This window comes from Psammomys obesus, unplaced genomic scaffold (assembly GCF_907164565.1).
Source record: "Psammomys obesus unplaced genomic scaffold, mPsaObe1.curated_primary_1811, whole genome shotgun sequence".
Lineage (NCBI taxonomy): Eukaryota > Metazoa > Chordata > Mammalia > Rodentia > Muridae > Psammomys > Psammomys obesus.
Genome location: NW_026596057.1, coordinates 29,995,243 through 30,017,542, shown reverse-complemented (window position 1 = coordinate 30,017,542; position 22,300 = coordinate 29,995,243). Strand labels below are relative to the sequence as shown.

Here is a 22,300-nt window from a genome sequence, read left to right as displayed (position 1 = left end):
CTGTTGATAAGACTGTGATCTCATGAAGTTACTATGGAGAACAAAATTGAGATTCCTTAAAAATCTAAAAATAGATCTTCCATCTATTATACCTGTATCATTCTTTTTGGTATGTGGCCAGAAGAAATTATTCAACCTATTCAACCTGCATGTATATATTTATTGCACATCATTACATCACACTAGCTAAGATAAAAACACTGGATTCCCATCAACTGGTAAATTTATAAGGACAACGTGGTAAATTTATATATGAAATACTGTTCAGACATTACATAAAAATTTTATTATTTTAGTTAGAAAAGGGCCTTGTAGAACATTGGGTGAAATAAACCAAACACAGGAAGACAACTCCTTTTTGTTCTTTCTCACATAGTGGAAAGTGAAATAATTTCTCTTGAATGTATGACAGTGATTAATAGAAGTTAGTTGTCTCATCTAAGAGAAGGGAGATTGCAGGAGGGACATGGAATTTAATAACTGCAAGGTCTATACAGGTGTGGCGATTTGAGTAAGAATGGCCTCCACTGGCCCATATACTGCTTATTCATCGGGGAGTTGTGCTACTTGAAAGGGACTAGGTGTTATGGCATTGTTGGCAGAGGTGCAGCCTTGTTAGAAGAAGTGTTCCTATCTCTGCTGCTGCAGACCTGGATATGGAACTCTCAGATACTTCCCCACCACGTCTGCCTCTGGGTGACTATGGTCCCAAACATGATGATATGAACTAAACCTCTGAAATTATAAGCAATCCCGAACTAAATGCTTTCTTTTGTATGAGTTTCCATGGTCATAGTGTCAATTCAGAGAAAGAGAACACTGACTGAGACAACAGGCATAGAAATAGCATGCTGGCACCCAGTTTTACAGACATTAATACATGCTAGTAAAAACTCAATTATAAGGAAAAACATGCACAATTTTATTTTTCAACTATTTTCATAAAAAATATCTAATAATCTTGCTTTTCTCACATGCTAATGTTTAGCAGTGAAGCAATAAGCAAGCCAGTACTTTTATTTTGTGAATGTTCTATTAGTAACAGAAAAATATCCATATTATGAATCTGAATCTCCTATGATGTATGAGAATGAGGTACTTACCTAAACATGTTGGTGGCTCTGACCACTCTCCATTTCTACATGTTATTTTGCTGTTCCCCTTAAGTTGATAATAGGCCTGGCACTGATATTCAACTGATGATAATGGTGCATATACTTGTAATGGGAAGGTGGTGAGGTCTCCATTGGCAATAGGTGGAGGAGTCCCACATTTTCCTGTTGAATCTAAAAAGACACATTTGGATGTTTGAAAGAGCAGATCAAGTACAGGCTTAAGCAGAACCAATATAAGCACAATGTGAAGTAAGATTTTAGTGATTTCTGAATACAGAAATGGTTACTAGAAGAAATTTTGATCATATAAACTGAGAGTTGCAAGTTCTTCCTTTTTTCTTATTGAAAGCACTTACTAAACTGGAGCAAGCATGTCTGCCCAGAAACCTTCCAGTACGTGTAAATTTCCTATCAGCTTCTGAACACACAGATGCCAATGTAGATATACAGGGTTTCTTTGTTCTTTAAGACACAGAAGTTGTGGTACATTTACACAATGGAACACTACTCAGCTATTAAAAACAAGGAAATCATGAAATTTGCAGGCAAATAGATGGAACTAGAAAAGATCATCCTGAGTGAGATAATCTAGTAGCAGAAAGACACCCAAAGTACATACTCACTTATAAGCAGATATTAAACATATAATACAGATAATCATATTATAATCCACAGACCTAAAGAAGCTAAATAACAAGGAGAACCCTAGGGAGGATGCTTAATTTTCATTCAGAAAGACAACTAGAATAGACATCAGAAGCAGTTGAAGAGAGGGAACAGGATGGAAGGCTACCATAAATGTTCTCTGAAAAACTCCACCCAGCAGGGGATTGAAGCAGATGCTAAGACTGGGGATTCCTAGAAAAAAGTAGGGGAATAGAAAGACCCAGAGTAGACAGGAGCTCCATAAGAAGAACAACAGAGCTAACAAATCTGGGCCTGTAGGGGCCTGCAGAAACTGATGTACCAACCAAGAACCATGTATGAAGAGGGCCCTTGCTCAGATGTAGCCAATAGACAGCTCAGTCTCCATGTGGGTGGCCTAGCAAGGGGAGCAGGAGCTGTCTCTGACATGGACTCTGTTGCCTACTCTTTGATCACATCTCCCCTGTGTGTGTGTGGGGGGGAGGGTTGCCAGGTCACAGAGGAAGAGGATACAGGCAGTCCTAAAGAGACTTGATAGGCTGGGGTCAGATGGTAGAAGAGGGCTCTCTCTTTCTTAGGACTAGGAGAAGGGATTAAGGGGAAAGAGAGAGGGAGGGTAAGACCAAGAGGAGAAAAGGGAGGGATTACAATTGGGATATAAAATGAATAAAATAAAAAAATTTAAAAAGACACTGGAGTGTTTATTTGTATATTTCTTATCTTTGTCATCATTTTTGTAGAAACACATTTACAGACAAGAATTTAAAGCTTATACCATTGCAGAAGGCTAATAATGAGGATTTCTGAGTTTCTGATGTGGTCAAGTTAAGGGTTTCTTTATGTTATACTTTTGCTAAGTATAACTGCAATTCTTGGCCATATTATTTTTAGTAAATAATATAGGAAGAGCAAAGAACCTGGAAATTTTAGTAAAGAAATCCAGGACTCATCTAACTGTACCATACTGAGCTATGTGTTTTTCTTCTGGACTGCTGATTATTCTGGTGGGGCTATAGGAAAGACTGACATGAAAAATACTGATAGTATATTTGATGAGTAACATCCCAACAGGAACACTATGAAACTGAAGCAAAAAAGAAAAAGAAAAAAAAAAAACCTTCAAGATCCAAACAAAATATTGTAGTGTTAAGGAAGACAAAACAACAACAACAACAAAAAAACATTGGGGATACAGCATGAATGTGCATATTAAAGAACTGATTAAAGCCAAACAGAACAAATCCTGTGGACACATGTATTGAAACTGCTCAAAGAAAATATCTTGAAAAACTCCCTAGGAAGTCATCATCAACCATCCTGGACCAAGATCCAAAATAAAGGGACTTCTTGTCTACCACCATGGAGGCCATAGGCAGAGAAAGAAAATGAGTGTTAGCCTTGAATTCTGTGTCCTGTGGTACTAGCGTTTCAAGTAAAGTTAATGAAGACATTATAAAATAGAAGAAGATAAAGATGATTTATCTCCAACAGAGTTCCTCTTAAAGGATAATTGCAAAATAAATCCATTACAGAAATAAAAATTAAGACTTTAGGAGAAAATTAACTGGTAAAACTAGGAGTAAATTTATGTTTATGTTTGAAGTGAAACCTAGCATTTGAGAATGCTGCTCAATATATGTAACAGGAAATGCAAAATGAATCCTTAAGTAAAACATGGGAAATAGGAACCATAGATGCATTTTAAAGATAAGTACAGTTTCTATTTTTTTCATTGGAATATAAAATCTCAACATTAGTACAGAATGACACACACACACAAATACCTAGGGTGACCTCAGTGACAGGTGATTAGAAAACTATTAGATATAACATAATCAAATTACATACTCAAAGCCAATAAAAGATGCATGCCAAAATTTCTTGAGAACTACTCCTCCAAAGGGGAAAAAAAAGAGAAATGAGACTGATAAACAGGGAACACAAACACAAATTTACAAATGAGCAGACACATCAAATATACTAATAGTTGTTTAACATGAAAATGACCTGAATACAGAGATTTAATTGGTGGACTAGGCAGTTGAAGTTTCTTTATAGATATGATGAAAATATGTGGATTATAAATATATAGTTCCTATTCAAATAGCAAATGACTAGTTGCTGTAATTTGGAATTTTTCTGTGCTTATAAAACTAAGTCTTACATGGAGGGGATATGAGGAGACCCACAGAGCCAAAAAACCTGGGCTCAAGGGATCCTGCAGAGACTGATGAATCAACCAAGGACCATGCACAGAGAGGATAGATTCCCTGCTCAGATGTAGCCCATGGGCAGCTCAGTCTCCATGTGAGTTCCCTAGTAAGGGGAGCAGGAACTGTCTCTGACATGGACTCAGTGGCCAGCTCTTTGATCACCTTTCCCTGGTGAGGTGGCCTAATTAGGCCACAGAGAGAGAGGATCCAGGCAGTCCTGATGAGACCTGATAGGCTAGGGTCAGATAATAGAGGAGGAGGGCCTTCCATATCAGTGGACTAAGGGAAGGACATAAGGGAGTAAGAGGGAGGGAAGGTGAGACTGGGAGGAGAGGAGGAAGGGGGCTACAGCAAGGATACAAAATGAATAAATTGTATTAATAATAATAATAAAATTTAAAAAATCTACAGTGCTTATAGATTGACAAGGTAAAAAAACTAAGTCTTAGCATGTACTCATTGAGAATTTTTATATGTTTAATATAACATATAAGAAATAATGAGAGCTAACTATGAAGAACTTATATTTTATTATATGGAGATATTCTATTACGCCATTCATTTATGCTTCAAAGTGAATATTTTTGAAAATCTTTTTTCAAGCCTAATATAAATATACTTCGTACATTTACTATTTAATAAACTCAAATAAATGTGTGTCTTAAGATGTAAAGAGATGATTTTTTTTCTTAGTAACATTGTTCCTCTAATCTGATATAATCTTTGTTGAAAAATTCTCATGGTATTTCTTCATTAAATTTACTAAAATAAACAAAAGTTTATCCATATAATTTTATTTTCATTTGAAAAAAAATGGTTCTTTTGTTATTTTGGTAGTGAGCCTATCCTGGAACAGCTGAACCATATCTAGGAAGCTCATTCCCTACACTGCTTCAATGATCAGTAAGCAAAGACTGGAGAGCCCAAAGACCTAGGATTGGTACCCTGTCCAGTCAGAGAGGCTATCTCTGGCAGCAGATGGGAACGGGAGAAGATATCCACAGACAGACATTGGGAGGAGAGAGATTCTAAGGTTGGAGGTCTTCATTGGGTCTCTTCTCTTGGATATTGGATAACCATGCAGAAGTGGGAGAGGAAAGACTGTAGGAGCCAGAAGGTATGGAGGGCAGCAGGAGAGCACAGCCCACTGAATCAATTAGGCAGGGCTCACAGAGACTGAAGCAGCAAACAACTGGCATGCACAGGTCAGCACCAGGCCCTCTGTGTGTGTGTGTTATCGCTATTAGCTTAGTGGTTGTGTGAAACTTCTAACAGTGGGAGTGGATATATATCTAACTATTTTGCCTGCTCTATTCAACCTCCTAATGGATTGCCCTGTCAGCCTCAGTGTGAGGGTTTTTGATTTGTCTTATTGTATCTTGTTTTGTCACCTCTGGCTCTTGTCTCTTAGAGGCCTGTTCCTTTCTGAAGGGAAACAGAGGGCAGAGTATCTGGGGAAAAGGGAAGGTGTGGGAGATTGGGAGGAATGGAAGGATGGGAAACTGTGGTCAGGATGTATGGTATGGGAGAAGAATCTATTCTCAATTAAAAAAAACCTTAAAAAATTTTAATAAGAATTAATTTATTTTCACTAATGTACAGTAACCAAATTACGTCATCAAAAAAAAAAAAACATTGGGGAATATGATTCCCTACCTTTGCATTTTGGTGGTTCGGTCCAAATTCCATTTTGACACATCACTTCAACTTCCCCAAATATTTCAAAAGGTTTAATACACTCATAACGTACTCTCTCACCATTTGAATATTTAGCCATGAGCCTTGTTACTATAGTAGCATTTGCCACAGATGGTGGGTCCACGCAGGAATTTTCTAAAGAGCAAAAGAAAGTATCATTATCTATTTGTTCATGGTGAGTATCCAATTAATACATAAGATTATAAATATATCTCCCAACTGATGAATACATAAAGAAAATGTGGTAAATTTATAAAGAGACAAAATAAATGAAATTCACAGGTAAATGGATGAAACAAACAAAAAAAAATCATCCTGAGTGAGGTAACTCATACACAGAAAGACATATATGGTATTTGTTTATTAGTGGATATTAGTTGTCAAGTCAATGAAAGCCAAAATGCAATCCATAGAACAACAGAAATTAAGTATAGAGTAAGGAACTGGGCAAGAAAATAGTCTCCATAGGATGGGGAAATAGAGTAGATAGTATGGTTGGGGAGGGGAGACAAGGAGCAGAATACAGAGAGAGACAGTAAAAGTTAAAGGTCATTGGATGGATATGAGCGAAACCTAATATAGTCGAAGCTTTTTAAAATATATACATAGAGGCAGAGCCAAGATGGCGACTAGCACACACAGGTTCTGAGCTGTGGAAGAGCTGAATGTCTGAGTTGGTGAGTGGAAGGACCTCTGAACCCAGGAAAACAACGATGAGGCTTTCTAAACAACAGGGAACATCGCATGAGGTGAGAACTTTGGTCTCGGGTCACACTGGGACTTGTTTGGGTAAGGAGAGAAATGAGCCTTTGATCTCCTGGCACTCCCCTCCTCCAGACCTCCCTCCTCCTTGGCACAGCGGACTCATCAAGATTCTCAGACTTAACTGCCTGGGGTCTGCAGCGGCGGAGGCGGAGCTCCTAGCCCTTTAGTGGCAACTGCCAGTGGTACAGGTCTCAGAGTCCCAGACCCACCCGGCGGCATCATCCTCCCAGGGTCCGGGGTCTGTTAGGCATCATACTGGCTCCACAAGATCACGATCACTGACTGCCCAACCCCACAGTGACAAAGAATGCGCTATTATACTCACCAAACCCAGGCAGAAACGCCATACAAGCTAGGCACCCCAGGCGTTGGGCCTCCCAAGCTTGGAGAGCATAGTGGAGAGCCCCCAGGACTTGCCAGAAAGCATCTGGACCGACAACCCAGTCTCCAGCTACAGCGGGACTTCCTAACCTGGTGGCTGAGCAGCACTGAGCTGGCAGGGCACATCAGTCCTCCAGTTTAAGACCAACCAGGGCCAAACCAGAGAACAGAGAGCCTGATTATCCCGATCCCTGCTGATGTGACCACCTTGAGAGTGAGTATGCCGTTGCGTGTCTGCAGAGCCCCAGATCCACGCCCCTTCTAAAATAGAAGCCAGGCATTGGTCCCCTCCCACCCACATACCCACTGTGGGAAACAGAGGGTCATTTGGGACATCGAGGCCCCTGCACTGCAGGCCCAGACCTGCAGCACCATCATCCCAGATTCCTGGGTCTGCTAGCCAACAAACTGGCCCCACAGAGTGGCTCAGACATTGACTGCATGGCCCGCCCAATCCCTCAGTGACAGATATTACGCTATATACCCACCAAGGCCAAGCAGACCCACCATACAAGCTAAGCACACCAGGTTCTGGGCCTCCCCAGGCTTGGAGAGCACAGTGGAGGGCCCCCAGGTCTTACCAGAAAACATCTGGACTGGCATCCCAGTCTCCAGCTGGAGTGGGACTTCCTAACCTGGCAGTGGCAGCAGCACTGAGCTGGTGGAGTACATCAAACAAGCAGGGCCAAACCAGTGAGCAGAGAGCCCGGACACCCCGATCCCTGCCAAGAGACCTGCCTGAGAGTGAGTGCACCCTTAAGAACCCGGCAGAGCCCCGGATCCAGGGTCCTTCTAAAACAGAAGCCAGGCATCAAACCCCTCCCACCCACATACCCACTTTGGGAAACAGAGGGTCACTTGGGACATTGAAGCCCCTGCTCTGTGGGTCCAATTGAGGAGTTAAGGCAGTTAATGCCAGAAGTTGCGCAGCGACCATCACTAGCGCCTGCTACATATACAGTGCAGAGCCCCTCCCATACACTCAAGGGTTCAACATTATCTATTACTCTGTCCCTCAAGACACACTTCCATGCACACTTCCACACACACACACACAAACATACACAAACACACACACACAAACACACACAACACACGCACGCCTGTGTTTGCCCCATTTACGCCTGCATACTTTTCTCCCACAGGTACAGCTTACGTGTCCTTAGCACATGCTGAGGACACGGGACCTCTCTCAGCTTCCTGAAGAACTGTCCAGGGAGCCAAGATGGCGGCACCAGGAGAACACCGTGTCTGAGAAGCAGGACAACACACTCCGAGCAACGACCAGGAGACTGAACTCTGGCCCCTAAAACAACAGTTATCGTGTTTCCCAGGGACCAGTCAACATAACCCCTCCTGGCAGAGGGAAAGGACAAAGAGGCAGCACACAGAAAAGGTGGACACCGAGTTCTGCAGCCACAGTGTCACAGAGCTGACTGATAGCCTACCCGTGCACTTCCGCAGCAGGATCAAAACAGAGAGTAGTGAGCAAGGGGAACCTCTGTGCATTCCAACTGGTCCTGCAAGAGAGTGAGTGAGCCTTCTAGGGAGAGATTGCCCCAGACCCAGGGCCTCTCCACAGAAGCAACCAGACGAGATCCCTGCCACCCACACTCCTAGTGTGGGCATCATAGGGATTCTTGGGATAGCGACCCCAACAATGAAGCCTCTGCCTTGCGGGTCCACCAAGGTAATTCAGGCAAACAATCCCTGGATCTCAGTCAGAACTGCATAATAGTGGCTTGCAGGCCACTGCAATAGTCAGAGAATCTGCGCATGCACACTGCGCCTGCTAAAAGCGCACGCGAATAGCGCCAGCGTCACTTTCTTTACTTAGACAAAACTGAAAACAAAGTGCACACTCCCAAAGCAGTGAACCTCTCTCATCTTCCTGAAAAAACAGTCCAGAAAACAGAAAGAGAGGATCATAGCCCAAACTACAATCTCGAGGAGCAACCAGTGAGGATTATAAATAACCAGATGGCTAGAGGCAGACGTAAGAACACTCCCAACAAAAATCAGGACACAATGACCTCACCAGCAACCCCACAAAACAATGGACACTTCAATTCACTAGTTATACAAGAAAACGACCTCAAAACTATGTTTCTCCAGCTACTAGAGGCCCATAGAGATGAAATGAACAAAGCCCTCAGAGAAATAACCAAAGAAATCGAGACTAACCAAGAGGAAACAAATCGTGCTCTCAGAGAAATGACCACGAAAATTGAGGCAAACAGAGAAGAAATGCACAAAGCTCTCAAAGAAATGTCCACACAAATGAAGGCAAATAAAGAAGAAATGAACAAAGCTCTCATAGAAATACAGGCAATTATACCCAAAGAAGTAGAGGCACAATTAGTGATACATAGAGAGGAAACAGACAAAAAAATGGAAGCTATCATTGAAAAGCAGGAGTCCACATTCAAACAGATGAAGGAAATGGTGCAAGACATGAAAACAGAATTAGAATCAATAAAGAAAACACAAATAGAGAAAAATCAGGAACTGGAGAACATATAGAAAAGAACAGGCACTACAAAGGTAAGCATCACCAACAGAATACAAGAAATGGAAGAAAGAATCTCAGGAGCCGAAGATACAGTTGCGGAAATTGACACGTCTCTCAAAGAAAAAATAAAAATCAGAAAAGTTCCAAACACAAAACATCCAAGAAATCAAGGACACCATGAAAAGACAAAACCTAAGAATAATAGGTTTATTATTCTTATTCTTATTTATTAAGAATAATAGAAGAAAAAGAAGACATCAGGCTCAAAGGTCCGGAAAATATTTTCAAGAAAATTATAGAAGAAAACTTTCCCAACTTAAAGAAGGAGATGGCCATAAACATACAAGAGGCCTACAGAACACCAAGTAGACTAGACCAGAAAAGAAATTCTTCACATCACATCATAGTCAAAACACTGAACCTATAAAACAAAGAAAAAATTCTAAAAGCAGCAAGGGAAAAAGGCCAAGTAACATATGAAGGTAGACCTATCAGAATCACACCAGATTTCTCAACAGAAACTATGAAAGCCAGAAGGGCCTGGACATAAATCATACAGTCCTTAAGGGACCATAGATTCCAACCCAGACTACTATACCCAGCAAAACTTTCAATCAACATAGAAGGCGAATTCAAGATATTCCAAGACAAAACCAAATTTAAACAATATCTACATAGTAAACCAGGTCTACTGAAGTTACTAGAAGGGAAACTCCAAACCAAAGAAAACAACTACATCGAAGGAAACAGAGGAAATAGATAATTACACAACAACAACAACAAAAAAAAACAAAAAACAAAAGAAGACAAGCAATGAAACTCAGTGACACCACCAACACCACATCTAAAATAAGTAACAATTGTTGGTCACTAGTTTCTATCAACATCAACGGACTCAACTCCCCAATTAAAAGAAACAGACTAACAGAATGGTTGCGGAAACAGGATCCATCATTCTGTTGCATCCAAGAAACACACCTATGCAACAAAGATAAACACTACCTCAGAGTAAAGGGCTGGAAAACTGTCTTTCAAGCAAATGGTTCCAGAAAACAAGCGGGTGTAGCCATCCTAATATCTAATAAAATAGACTTTCAACCCAAGTTAATCAAAAAAGATAAGGACGGACACTATATTCTCATCAAAGGAAAAATCCACCAAGAGGACATCACAAGTTTGAATATCTATGCCCCAAATACAAGAGCACCTACATTCGTGAATGAAACAATATTAAAGCTTAAATCACACATTGATCCTAATACCCTAATAGTGGGAGACTTCAACACTCCACTCTCACCAAGGGACAGATCAACTAAACAGAAAACAAATAGGGAAATAAAAACACTTACAGAGACCTTAAATCAAATGGACCTAATAGACGTCTACAGATCTTTTCATCCAAACTCAAAAGAGTATACCTTTTTATACCTTCTTTTCAGCACCACATGGAACGTTCTCCAAAATAGACCATATAGTTGGTCATAAAGAAAGCCTCAACAGATACAAAAAGATTGAAATAATCCCTTGTATTCTATCTGACCACCATGGACTTAAGCTGGACCTCAACAACAACAGAAATAACAAACTGCCTACACGTACATGGAAACTGAACAACCTGTTACTCAACGAAAGCTGGGTTAAGGAAGAAATAAAGAAAGAAATTAAAGACTTCCTAGAATTCAATGAAAATGAAGACACAACATACCCAAATTTATGGGACACACTGAAAGCAGTGCTCAGGGGAAAATTTATAGCACTAAGTGCCTGCAAGAAGAAATTCGTAACAGCACATACAAACAACTTAATGGCCCAACTGAAAACCCTAGAAAAAAAAAGAAGCAGATACACCGAAGAGGAGCAGAAGGCTGGAAATAATCAAACTCAGGGCTGAAATCAATCAATTAGAAACAAAACTATTCAAAGAATCAATGAAGCAAAAAGCTGGTTCTTTGAGAAAATCAACAAGATAGACAAACCCTTAGTCAAACTAACTAAAAAGCAGAGAGAATCTATCCAAATCAACAAAATCAGAGATGAAAAGGGTGACACAACTACAGACGCAGAGGAAATTCAAACAATCATTAGGTCATGCTACAAAAGCCTATATGCTACAGAATTTGAAAATCTAAATGAAATGGACAATTTTCTTGATAGATTCCATCTTCCAACATTAAGTCAAGATCAGGTAGAAAGACTGAACAGCCCTATATCCCCCAAGGAGATTGAGGCAGTCATTCACAGTCTCCCCTCCAAAAAAAGCCCTGGGCCAGATGGTTTCAGCGCGGAATTCTACCAGACCTTCAAAGAAGTAAGTGCTCACACCAATTCTCCTCAAACTATTCCACAAAATAGAAACAGAAGGTACATTACCAAACTCATTCTATGAAGCAACAGTCACCCTGATACCTAAACCACACAAAGACCCAACAAAAAAAGAGAACTTCAGACCTATCTCTCTTATGAACATTGACGCAAAAATACTCAATAAAATACTTGCAAACCGAATCCAAGAACACATCAAAGATATCATCCACCACGACCAAGTAGGCTTCATCTCAGGCATGCAAAGATGGTTCAACATATGGAAATCCATCAATGTAATCCACCACATAAACAAACTGAAGGAGAAAAACCACATGATCATCTCCTTAGATGCTGAAAAAGCATTTGACAAAGTCCAACATCCATTCATGTTTAAAGTCTTGGAGAGATCAGGAATACAAGGCACATATCTATACATAGTAAAAGCAATATACAGCAAGCCTATAGCCAACATCAAACTCAATGGAGAGAAACTTAAATCAATCCCACTGAAATCAGGGACAAGACAAGGCTGCCCACTCTCTCCCTACCTCTTCAACATAGTACTTGAAGTCCTAGCCAGAGCAATAAGACAACTAAAGAAGATCAAGGGGATACAAATCGGAAAGGAAGAGGTCAAAGTTTCACTTTTCACAGATGATATGATAGTATATATGAGTGACCCCAAAAATTCAACCAGAGAACTCATCCAGTTGATAAACACCTTCAGCAAAGTGGCAGGATTCAAAATCAACTCAAAAAAATCAGAAGCCCTCCTGTATACCAAAGACAAAAGGGCCGAGAAAGAAATTAGGGAAACAACACCCTTCACTATAGCCACTAACCACATAAAGTACCTTGGGGTGACACTAACCAAGCAAGTGAAAGACCTGTTTGAGAAAAACTTCAAGTCTCTGAAGAAAGAAATTGAAGAAGATCTCAGAAGATGGAAAGATCTCCCATGCTCATGGATTGGTAGGATTAACATTGTGAAAATGGCCATCCTGCCAAAAGCAATCTACAGATTCAATGCAATTCCCATCAAAATACCAACTCAATTCTTTACAGACCTTGAAAAAAAGATTCTCAGCTTCATATGGAGAAACAAAAAACCCAGAATCTCCAAAACAATCCTGTACAACAACAGATCATCTGGAGGTATCTCCATCCCCGATCTCAAGTTGTACTACAAAGCAATAGTAATAAAATCTGCATGGTATTGGCATAAAAACAGAAAGGAGGATCAATGGAATCGCATAGAAGGTCCAGAAATAAACCCACACACCTATGAATACTCGATATTTGACAAAGAAGCCAAAACCATTCAATGGAAAAAAGACAGCATCTTCAACAAATGGTGCTGGTCCAGCTGGATGTCCACATGCAGAAAAATGAAAATAGATATCTATTTATCACCCTGCACAAAACTAAAGTCCAAGTGGATCAAAGACCTCAACATAAAACCAGATACTCTAAATCTGTTAGAAGAAAAAGTGGGGAACAGCCTAGAACTCATTGGCACAGGAGACAACTTTCTGAACAGAACACCAACAGCACAGGCTCTAAGAGCAACAATCAATAAATGGGACCTCATGAAACTGAACAGCTTCTGTAAAGCAAAGGACACTGTCATCAAAACAAAACGCCTGCCTACAGATTGGGAAAGAATCTTCACTAACCCTTTATCTGACAGAGGACTAATATCGAGTATATACAAAGAACTAAAGAAGCTGAAAAGCACAAACCAAGTAATTCAATTACAAAATGGGGAACAGAGCTAAACAGAGAATTCTCGACAGAGGAATATCGAATGGCAGAGAAACACTTAAAGAAATGCTCATCCTCATTAGCCATCAGGGAAATGTAAATCAAAACGACCCTGAGATATCACCTTACACCCATCAGAATGGCCAAAATGAAAAACTCAAGGGACAACACATGCTGGAGAGGTTGTGGAGAAAGGGGAACCCTCCTCCACTGCTGGTGGGAATGTAAACTGGTACAACTACTCTGGAAATCTATCTGGCACATTCTAAGACAATTAGGAATAGTGCTTCCTCAAGACCCAGCTATACCACTGCTAGGTATATACCCAAAGTTTGCTCAAGTACACAAAAGGGATATTTGCTCAACCATGTTTATAGCAGCTTTATTTGTAATAGCCAGAACCTGGAAACAACCCAGATGTCCATCAACGGAGGAATGGATACAGAAATTGTGGTATTTTTACACAATGGAATACTACTCAGCAATCAAAAGGGAGGAAATCATGAAATTTGCAGGCAAATGGTGGGACCTAGAAAAGATCATCCTGAGTGAAATATCCCAGAAGGAGAAAGACAAACACGGTATATACTCACTTATATAGACCTATAAGATATAATAAACATAATGAAATCTATACACCTAAAAAAGATAATCAAGAGAGTGGACATGGGGTAAGATGATCAATCCTCGTTTAGAATGACAGATGGGATGTGCATTGAACGTATGACAGGAGTCTACTGAGCGCATTGGAAAGACTCTAACTAGCAGTGTTTTCAAAGCAAAGACTCATGACCAAACCTTTGGCAGAGTACAGGAAATCATAAGAAAGAAGGGGAGTTAGTCTGATGAGGAAAGGATAGGAGCTCCACAAGGACCAAAGATATCTGGGCACAGGGTCTTTTCTGAGACTGACATGCAACCAAGGACCATGTATGAATGTAACCTAGAACCTCTGCTCAGATGTAGCCTGTGGTAGCTCAGTAACCAATTGGTTTCCCATAGTGAAGGGAACAAGGACTATTTCTAACAGGAACTCAATGACTGGCTCTTTGGCCTCCCCACCCCCCAAGGGAGGAGCAGTCCTGTTAGGCCACAGAGGAGAGCTTTGCAGCCAGTCCTGAAGATACCTGATAAAACAGGATCAGATGAATGGGGAAGAGGTCCCCCCTATCAGTGGACTTGGCAAGGGGCACGGTGGAGAGGAGGGAGGGAGGGAGGGACTGGGAGGGAATGAGGGATCGGGACACGGCTGGGGTACAGAGTTAATAAAATGTAACTGATAAGAAAAAAAAAAAAGAACTGTCCAGATGCCAGAGAGAGACAGTACCAATCTGAACTGCAGAACTCAAAAACAAACAGGGAAGTTTTCAGATAAGCCAATGGCCAGGGGTAGGCGAAAGAACACTTCCAACATAAATCAGGACATCATGACTTCACCAGCAACCCCCAAAATTGATGGATACTCAAATTCATCAGAAGCACAGGAAAATCACTTTAAAGCTATGCTTACCCAACTATTTGAGGCTCATAAAGAAGAAACAAACAACTCTCTCAGAACAATAAACATGCAAATTCAGTCAGTTAAAGAGGAAATGAACAAATTTTTCAAATTGTTGGCCAGTCAATTGGAGGTAAAGAAAGAAAAAATAGACAAAATTCTTAAAGAAACACAGGCAAACATAGACAAACAAATAGAGGCACAAGTAGAGATAAAATTAGTGGAATATAGAAAGGAAATGAACAAAAAAATAGAGACCATCATAGACAGACAGGAATCCACATTCAAACAGATGAAGGAAATGGTGCAAGGCATGAAAACAGAATTAGATTCAATAAAGAAAACACAAACTGAGAAAACCCTTGAGCTGGAGAACTTGGAGAAAAGATCAGGAACCACAAAGGTAAGCATCACCAACAGAATACAAGAGATGGAAGAGAGAATCTCTGGAGCTGAAGACACACTTGCAGAAATTGATACTTCTCTCAAAGAAAAAGTAAAATCAAAAAAGTCCCAAGCACAAAGTATCCAAGAAATCAATGACGCCATGAAAAGACAAAATCTAAGAATAATTAGAATTGATGAAAAAGAAGACTCCAGGCTCCAAGGTCCAGAAAATCTTTTCAAGAAAATCATAGAAGAAAATTTTCTCAACTTAAAGAAAGAGATGTCCATAAATATACAAGATGCCTACAGAACACCAAATAGACTAGAACAGAAAAGATACACATCACGTCACATCATAGTCAAAACACTAAATCTATAGAACAAAGAAAAGATATTAAAAGCAGCAAGGAAAAAAGGCCAAGTAACATATGAAGGAAGACCTATCAGAATCACACCGGACTTCTCATCAGAAACTATGAAAGCCAGAAGGGCCTGGGCAAGTTTCATGAAGACTCTAAGAGATCACAAATGTCAACCCAGACTACTATACCCTGCAAAGCTTTCAATCAACATAAATGGAGAAAACAAAATATTCCATGACAAAACTAAATTTATGCAATGTCTACACAGCAAACCAGCCCTACAGAGGACACTAGAAAGAAAACTCCAATCCAATGAAAACAACTTCACCCAAGAAAATATGGTATACAGATAATATCCCAACAAACATGAAAAGAAAACAAGCAATGAAACACAGTAAGACCACCGACTCCAATTAAAAGAAACTAACATTTATTGGTCACTACTATCTATCAACATCAATGGACTCAACTCGCCAATAAAAAGACACAGACGAACAGAATGGGTGTGGAAACAGGATCCAACATTCTGCTGCATCCAAGAAACGCACCTCTGCAACAAAGATAAATACTACTTCAGAGTAAAGGGCTGGAAAAATGTCTTTCAAGCAAATGGACCCCAGAAAACAAGCTGGGGTAGCTATCCAAATATCTAATAAAATAGACTTTCAACAAAAATTAATCAAAAAAGATGAGGAAGGGCACTACATTCTCATCAAAGGAAAAATCCACCAAGAGGACATCACAATTCTGAACATCTATTACCCAAATACAAGAGCACCTACATTCATAACCAACATTACTAAAACTTAAATCACACATCAATCCCAACACCTTAATAGTGGGAGACTTCAACACCCCACTTTCACCAAGGGACAGATCATCTAGACAGAAGCCAAAAGGGAAATAAAGGCACTTACAGAGGTCCTAAATCAAATGGACCTAATAGATGTCTACAGAACTTTCTACTCAAACATAAAAGAGTATACCTTCTTTTCAGCACCTCATGGAACCTTCTCCAAAATAAACCATATAGTGGGTCACAAAACAAGCCTCAACACATACAAGAAGATTGAAATAATCCCCTGTATTCTATCTGACCACATTGGAATGAAGCTGGACATCAACTATAATGGAATTAGAAAAAAGCCTACAAGCACATGGAAACTGAACAACTTGCTGCTTAATGATAGCTGGGTTAAGGAAGAAATAAAGAAAGAAATTAAAGACTTCCTAGAATTCAATGAAAATGAAGGTACAACATACCCTAATTTATGGGACAAAATGAAAGCAGTGCTCAGAGGAAAATTTATAGCACCAAGTGCCTTCAAGAAAAAAATTTGTGACATCTCATACAAGCAACTTAATGGCCCAACTAAAAGCCCTAAACAAAAAAGAAGCAAATGCACTCAAGAGGAGCAGACGGCTGGAAATAATCAAACTCAGGGTGGAAATCAATCAACTAGAAACAAATAAAACTATTCAGAGAATCAATGAAGCCAAGAGCTGGTTCTTTGAAAAAAATCAACAAGATAGACAAACCTTTAGCCAAACTAACTAAAAGGCAGAGAGAAACTATCCAAATCAGCAAAATCAGAAATGAAAAGGGGGACATAGCTACAGACACAGAGGAAATTAAAACAATCATTAGGTCTTACTACAAAAGCCTATAAGCCACAAAATTCAAAAATCTAAAGAAATCGACAATTTTCTTGATAGATTCCATTTGCCAAAATTAAGTCAAGATCAGGTAGAAAGATTGAATAGTCCTATTTCCTCCAAGGAAATAAAAGCAGTCATCAACAGTCTCCCTTCCAAAAAAATTCCTGGGCCAGATGGATTCAGTGCAGATTTTTATCAGACCTTCAGAGAAGTGCTAACTCCAATTCTCTCCAAACTATTCCACAAAATAGAAACAGAGGAAACATTACCAAACTCATTATATGAAGCCACAATCACCTTGATACATAAACCACAAAAAGATCCAACAAGAAAAGAGAACTTCAGACTTATCTCTCTAATGAACATTGTTGCAAAAATACTCAATAAAATACTTGCAAACCGAATCCAAGAACACATCAAAGATATCATCCACCATGACCAAGTAGGCTTCATCCCAGGCATGCAAGGGTGGTTCAACATACAGAAATCCATCAATGTAATCCACCACATAAACAAACTGAAGGAGAAAAACCACATGATCATCTCCTTAGATGCTGAAAAAGCATTTGACAAAGTCCAACACCCATTCATGTTTAAAGTCTTGGAGAGATCAAGGATACAATGCACATACCTAAACATAGTAAAGGCAATATACAGCAAGCCTATAGCCAACAACAAACTCAATGGAGAGAAACTTAAATCAATCCCACTGAAATCAGGGACAAGACAAGGTTGTCCACTCTCTCCATACCTCTTCAACATAGTACTTGAAGTCCTAGCCAGAGCAATAAGACAACTAAAGTAGATCAAGGGGATACAAATCGGAAAGGAAGAGGTCAAAGTTTCACTTTTCGCAGATGATATGATAGTATATATGAGCAACCCCCAAAATTCAACCAGAGAACTCCTCCAGCTGATAAACACCTTCAGCAAAGTGGCAGGATACAAAATCAACTCAAAAAAATCAGAAGCCCTCCTGAGGGCAAAAGGGCTGAGAAAGAAATTAGGGAAACAACACCCTTCACAATAGCCACTAATCACATAAAGTACCTTGGGGTGACACTAACCAAGCAAGTGAAATATCTGTTTGAGAAAAACTTCAAGTCTCTGAAGAAAGAAATTGAAGAAGATCTCAGAAGATGGAAAGATCTCCCGTGCTCATGGATTGGTAGGATTATCATTGTGAAAATGGCCATCCTGCCAAAAGCAATCTACAGATTCATCGCAATTCCCATCAAAATACCAACTCAATTCTTTACAGACCTTGAAAAAAAGATTCTCAGCTTCATATGGAGAAACAAAACACCCAGAATCTCCAAAATGATCCTGTACAACAACAGATCTTCTGGAGGTATCTCTATCCCCGATATCAAGCTGTACTACAGAGCAATAGTAATAAAAACTGCATGGTATTGGCATAGAAACAGAAAGGAGGATCAATGGAACTGAATAGAAGACCCAGAAATAAACCCACACACCTATGAATACTTGATTTTTGACAAAGCAGCCAAAATCATTCAATGGAAAAAAAGACAGCATCTTCAACAAATGGTGCTGGTCCAACTGGATGTTTACATGCAGAAAAAAGCAAATAGATCCATATTTATCACCCTGCACAAAACTAAATTCCAAGTGGATCAAAGACCTCAACATAAAACCAGATACTCTAAATCGGTTAGAAAAAAAAGTGGGGAACAGCCTAGAACTCATTGGCACAGGAGACAACTTCCTGAACAGAACACCAACAGCACAGGCTCTAAGAGCAACAATCAATAAATTGGACCTCATGAAGCTGAAAAGCTTCTATAAAGCAAAGGACACTGTCATCAAAACAAAACGAATGTCTACAGATTGGGAAAGAATCTTGACCAACCCTTTATCTGACAGAGGGCTAATATCCAGTATATGTAAAGAACTAAAGAAGCTGAAAAGCAACAAACCAAGTAATCCAATTAAAAAATGGGGAACAGAGCTAAACAGAGAATTCTTGATAGAGGAATATCGAATGGCAGAGAAACACTTAGCCATCAGAGAGATGCAAATCAAAATGATCCTGAGATTTCACCTTACACTCATCAACATGGCTAATATCAAAAACTCAAGTGATAGCACATGCTGGATAGGTTGTGGAGAAAGGGGAACCCTACTACACTGCTGGTGGGAACGTAAACGGGTACAATCACTGTGGAAGTCAATCTGGCACATACTCAGACAATTAGGAATAACGCTTCCTTAAGACCCAGCTATACCACTGCTAAGTATATACCCAAAATTTGCTCAAGTACACAACAAGGACATTTGCTCAACCATGTTTGTAGCAGCTTTATTCATAATAGCCAGAACCTGGAAACAACCCAGATGTCCATCAACGGAGGAATGGATACAGAAATTGTGGTATTATTATACAATGGAATAGAATACTCCCCACCCCCCAAGAGAGGAGCAGTCCTGCTAGGCCACAGAGGAGGACTTTGCATTCAGTCCTGAAGATACCTGATAAAACAGGGCCAGACGAAAGGGGAGGAGGTCCTCTCCAATCAGTGGACTTGGAAAGGGGCAGGAAGGAGCTGAGGGAGGGAGGGTGAGATTGGGAGGGAATAAGGGAGCGGGATACAGCTGGAATACAGAGTTAATAAAATGTAACTAATAATATGTATATATATACATATTATTATATATACATATATATATATACATATTATTATATATACATATACATATATATGTATATATACACATATATATGTGTATATATATATACACACACACACACATATATGAAGGCAGTCTAAGAAATCACCAAAATTTGGGAGGATGGAGCCCTAATGGACATTTCTTCTTACTAAATAAAGTTCCTAATACTGGGATTAGGTTACATCTAACTGTAACGAAATCCATCCATGTAACCAAAGGGTCACATGGAGACTTCCAAACAACCCAGGCTGGTGACAAGACAAACTGTTTTCCACACACTGGAGGGAAGGCCACGTTGTGAGAGACAACACTTACACAACTCACTGAACATAGCAAAGTTTAGTTGGTGCCTATATAATGCTTTCACTCCTAAAGGCAAGCATCTTAGGTACAGGAAGGTACTTTGCATGCTACCAAACATAAACCACCAACCCAACCACAAAACCTTGAAATACGTTATTCTGCCTGCAAGTTATGCTAGGAAAATGGTGGCACAAGGCTTGTTGGAGAGACCAAAGATATCTGATTTGAATTAAGGTCCCTTCCAAGAGATGAAACTCTGACACTGCTTGGGTGACCAAGAACCTGATACTATGTGCCCAGAACCTAAGAGTACTGTGAGACCAAATATTATTATAATAAAAACAAACAACAGCAACAGAAAACGCGTAATAATAAAAGGACTCCAATGACATTCTTTTTTTTTCTTCTTCTTCTTCCAGGTGACATTCTTATAGACTCATAGATCACTGCCTTGCTCTGTCATCATCTGAGAGGCTTTGTCCTGCAGCAGATAGGAACAAATATAGAGACCCAAAGCCAGACATTAATGTAAAGCTGTTAGAACACTAAGCCCTAAATGGGATGTTGCCATCAAATCCCTCTTCACAAGGCTCAGGGAACCGTGCAGAACAGTCAACTGAAGGAATTTAAGAACCAGAAGAGATAGAGGATACAAAGAAAACAAGGCCTCTAAGTCAACAAGATTGATACACATATGAACTCAGAGACTGAGGCAGCATGTATAGGGCTTTCATCCGTCTGGACCAGGTGGGATGCTAAAGCTGAGGGAAGCTGACACATGCCCCCATCCCTAACCCGGAAGTTATCTCCAATTGATAAGCACTTGTAATTGAAAGTTTACAGTTCTTCAAGGGAGCCCCACTTGAGAAACAAACTGCTTTTAAGTGTAGCCTGCATCAAACAACAAACTCAAAGGCAGCTTTGGGCTTTTTAAAAAATTCCATCTTCATTTTTCGTTTCTTTTTTTTTTAATATATATTTTTTCTCTGTTCTTACCCAAAGGTCAGTATTTTTGTGGATTCTCACGTATGTAAACAACTGGGGCTTTGTGTCTCTCAGATTAGTTTCCTGTGTCTTTTCTTCTGCTCTTTTCACTAACATTGTTTCTTTTGTTTCCTCACAATGTATCTCTTTTGTTTTGTTTCGGCTATTTCTTTTCTCATGAAATATGGAAAGGGGATAGGTCCAGACGGGACAGGAGGTAGAAACAAACTGGGAGTCGTAGAGGTGGGGAAAACATATCATGTGAGGAAAAAAATATTTTCAATATCAGGCTGAAAAGCTTCTTGTTTTAAGACTAACATAGGTATAAGAATGAGGGTTAAATAAAATATCCTAATCAATTAGAGAAAATGAGATACATGCAGGACCTCAATTGAAAGAGTTTTTTTTTTTTTTTTTTTAATGCATCTACAAATGTTACAGCATACAACACTTTCCAACCTGAGTCCTACACAGATGCCCTGAAGGACTTTATAGAAAACTCAAGGTCTCACCTCTAGATGCTTTTCTATTTAGGATATTTAGAATGGGCTTCTCAGTGTTAATTTACATTTATAAAACATGGTCCAAAGATACTGATGATGTTGGCCTTGGAACCTTACTCTGGAGACCATTGTTCTATCAGCTTAGGTACTGGATTTTCAAATCCATGTTTTTACTTTAAACATAAACCATTTTAAAGCAAAACTTCATTTTGCTTTAAATTCTAACCTCTGCCCAATTTTAAATTAGACTAGAACTTTTTATCAGTGCTCTGAAACTTAAATGAATAAATGTTGAAAGTGCATCAAACTACCTTTGCATACCGGCTGTCCAATCCACTTGCTATTAACACATGTCACAGTGTTGGTCCCGACCATCTGATAATTAGGTGAACATTTGAATGTCACTTGTTCTCCTGACCTATATGAATATTTTTCCACTTCTTCAAGCATGGCATTTTCAAACTTGGGTGTATAGTTACAATCAGTTTCTAAAAATAAAATAAAATAAAAAAA

The 22,300-nt window shown here is 39.6% G+C and overlaps 1 protein-coding gene across 2 annotated transcripts in view; it reads right to left on the bottom strand.

Moving 5' to 3' along the window:
- Positions 1-22,300, bottom strand: part of LOC129689457 (complement factor H-like) — a 109,459-nt gene that overhangs the window by 14,738 nt on the left and 72,421 nt on the right. Inside the window, exons 19-21 of one of the 2 annotated variants that reach the window (XM_055624681.1) lie at positions 22,099-22,275; positions 5,630-5,806; positions 1,104-1,286 (exon numbers count right to left, since the gene is read on the bottom strand). In XM_055624681.1, coding sequence (XP_055480656.1) covers positions 1,104-1,286; positions 5,630-5,806; positions 22,099-22,275 — 537 coding nt within the window. The remainder of the gene's footprint in view (positions 1-1,103; positions 1,287-5,629; positions 5,807-22,098; positions 22,276-22,300) is intronic. The other variant, XM_055624682.1, reaches the window with a different exon arrangement.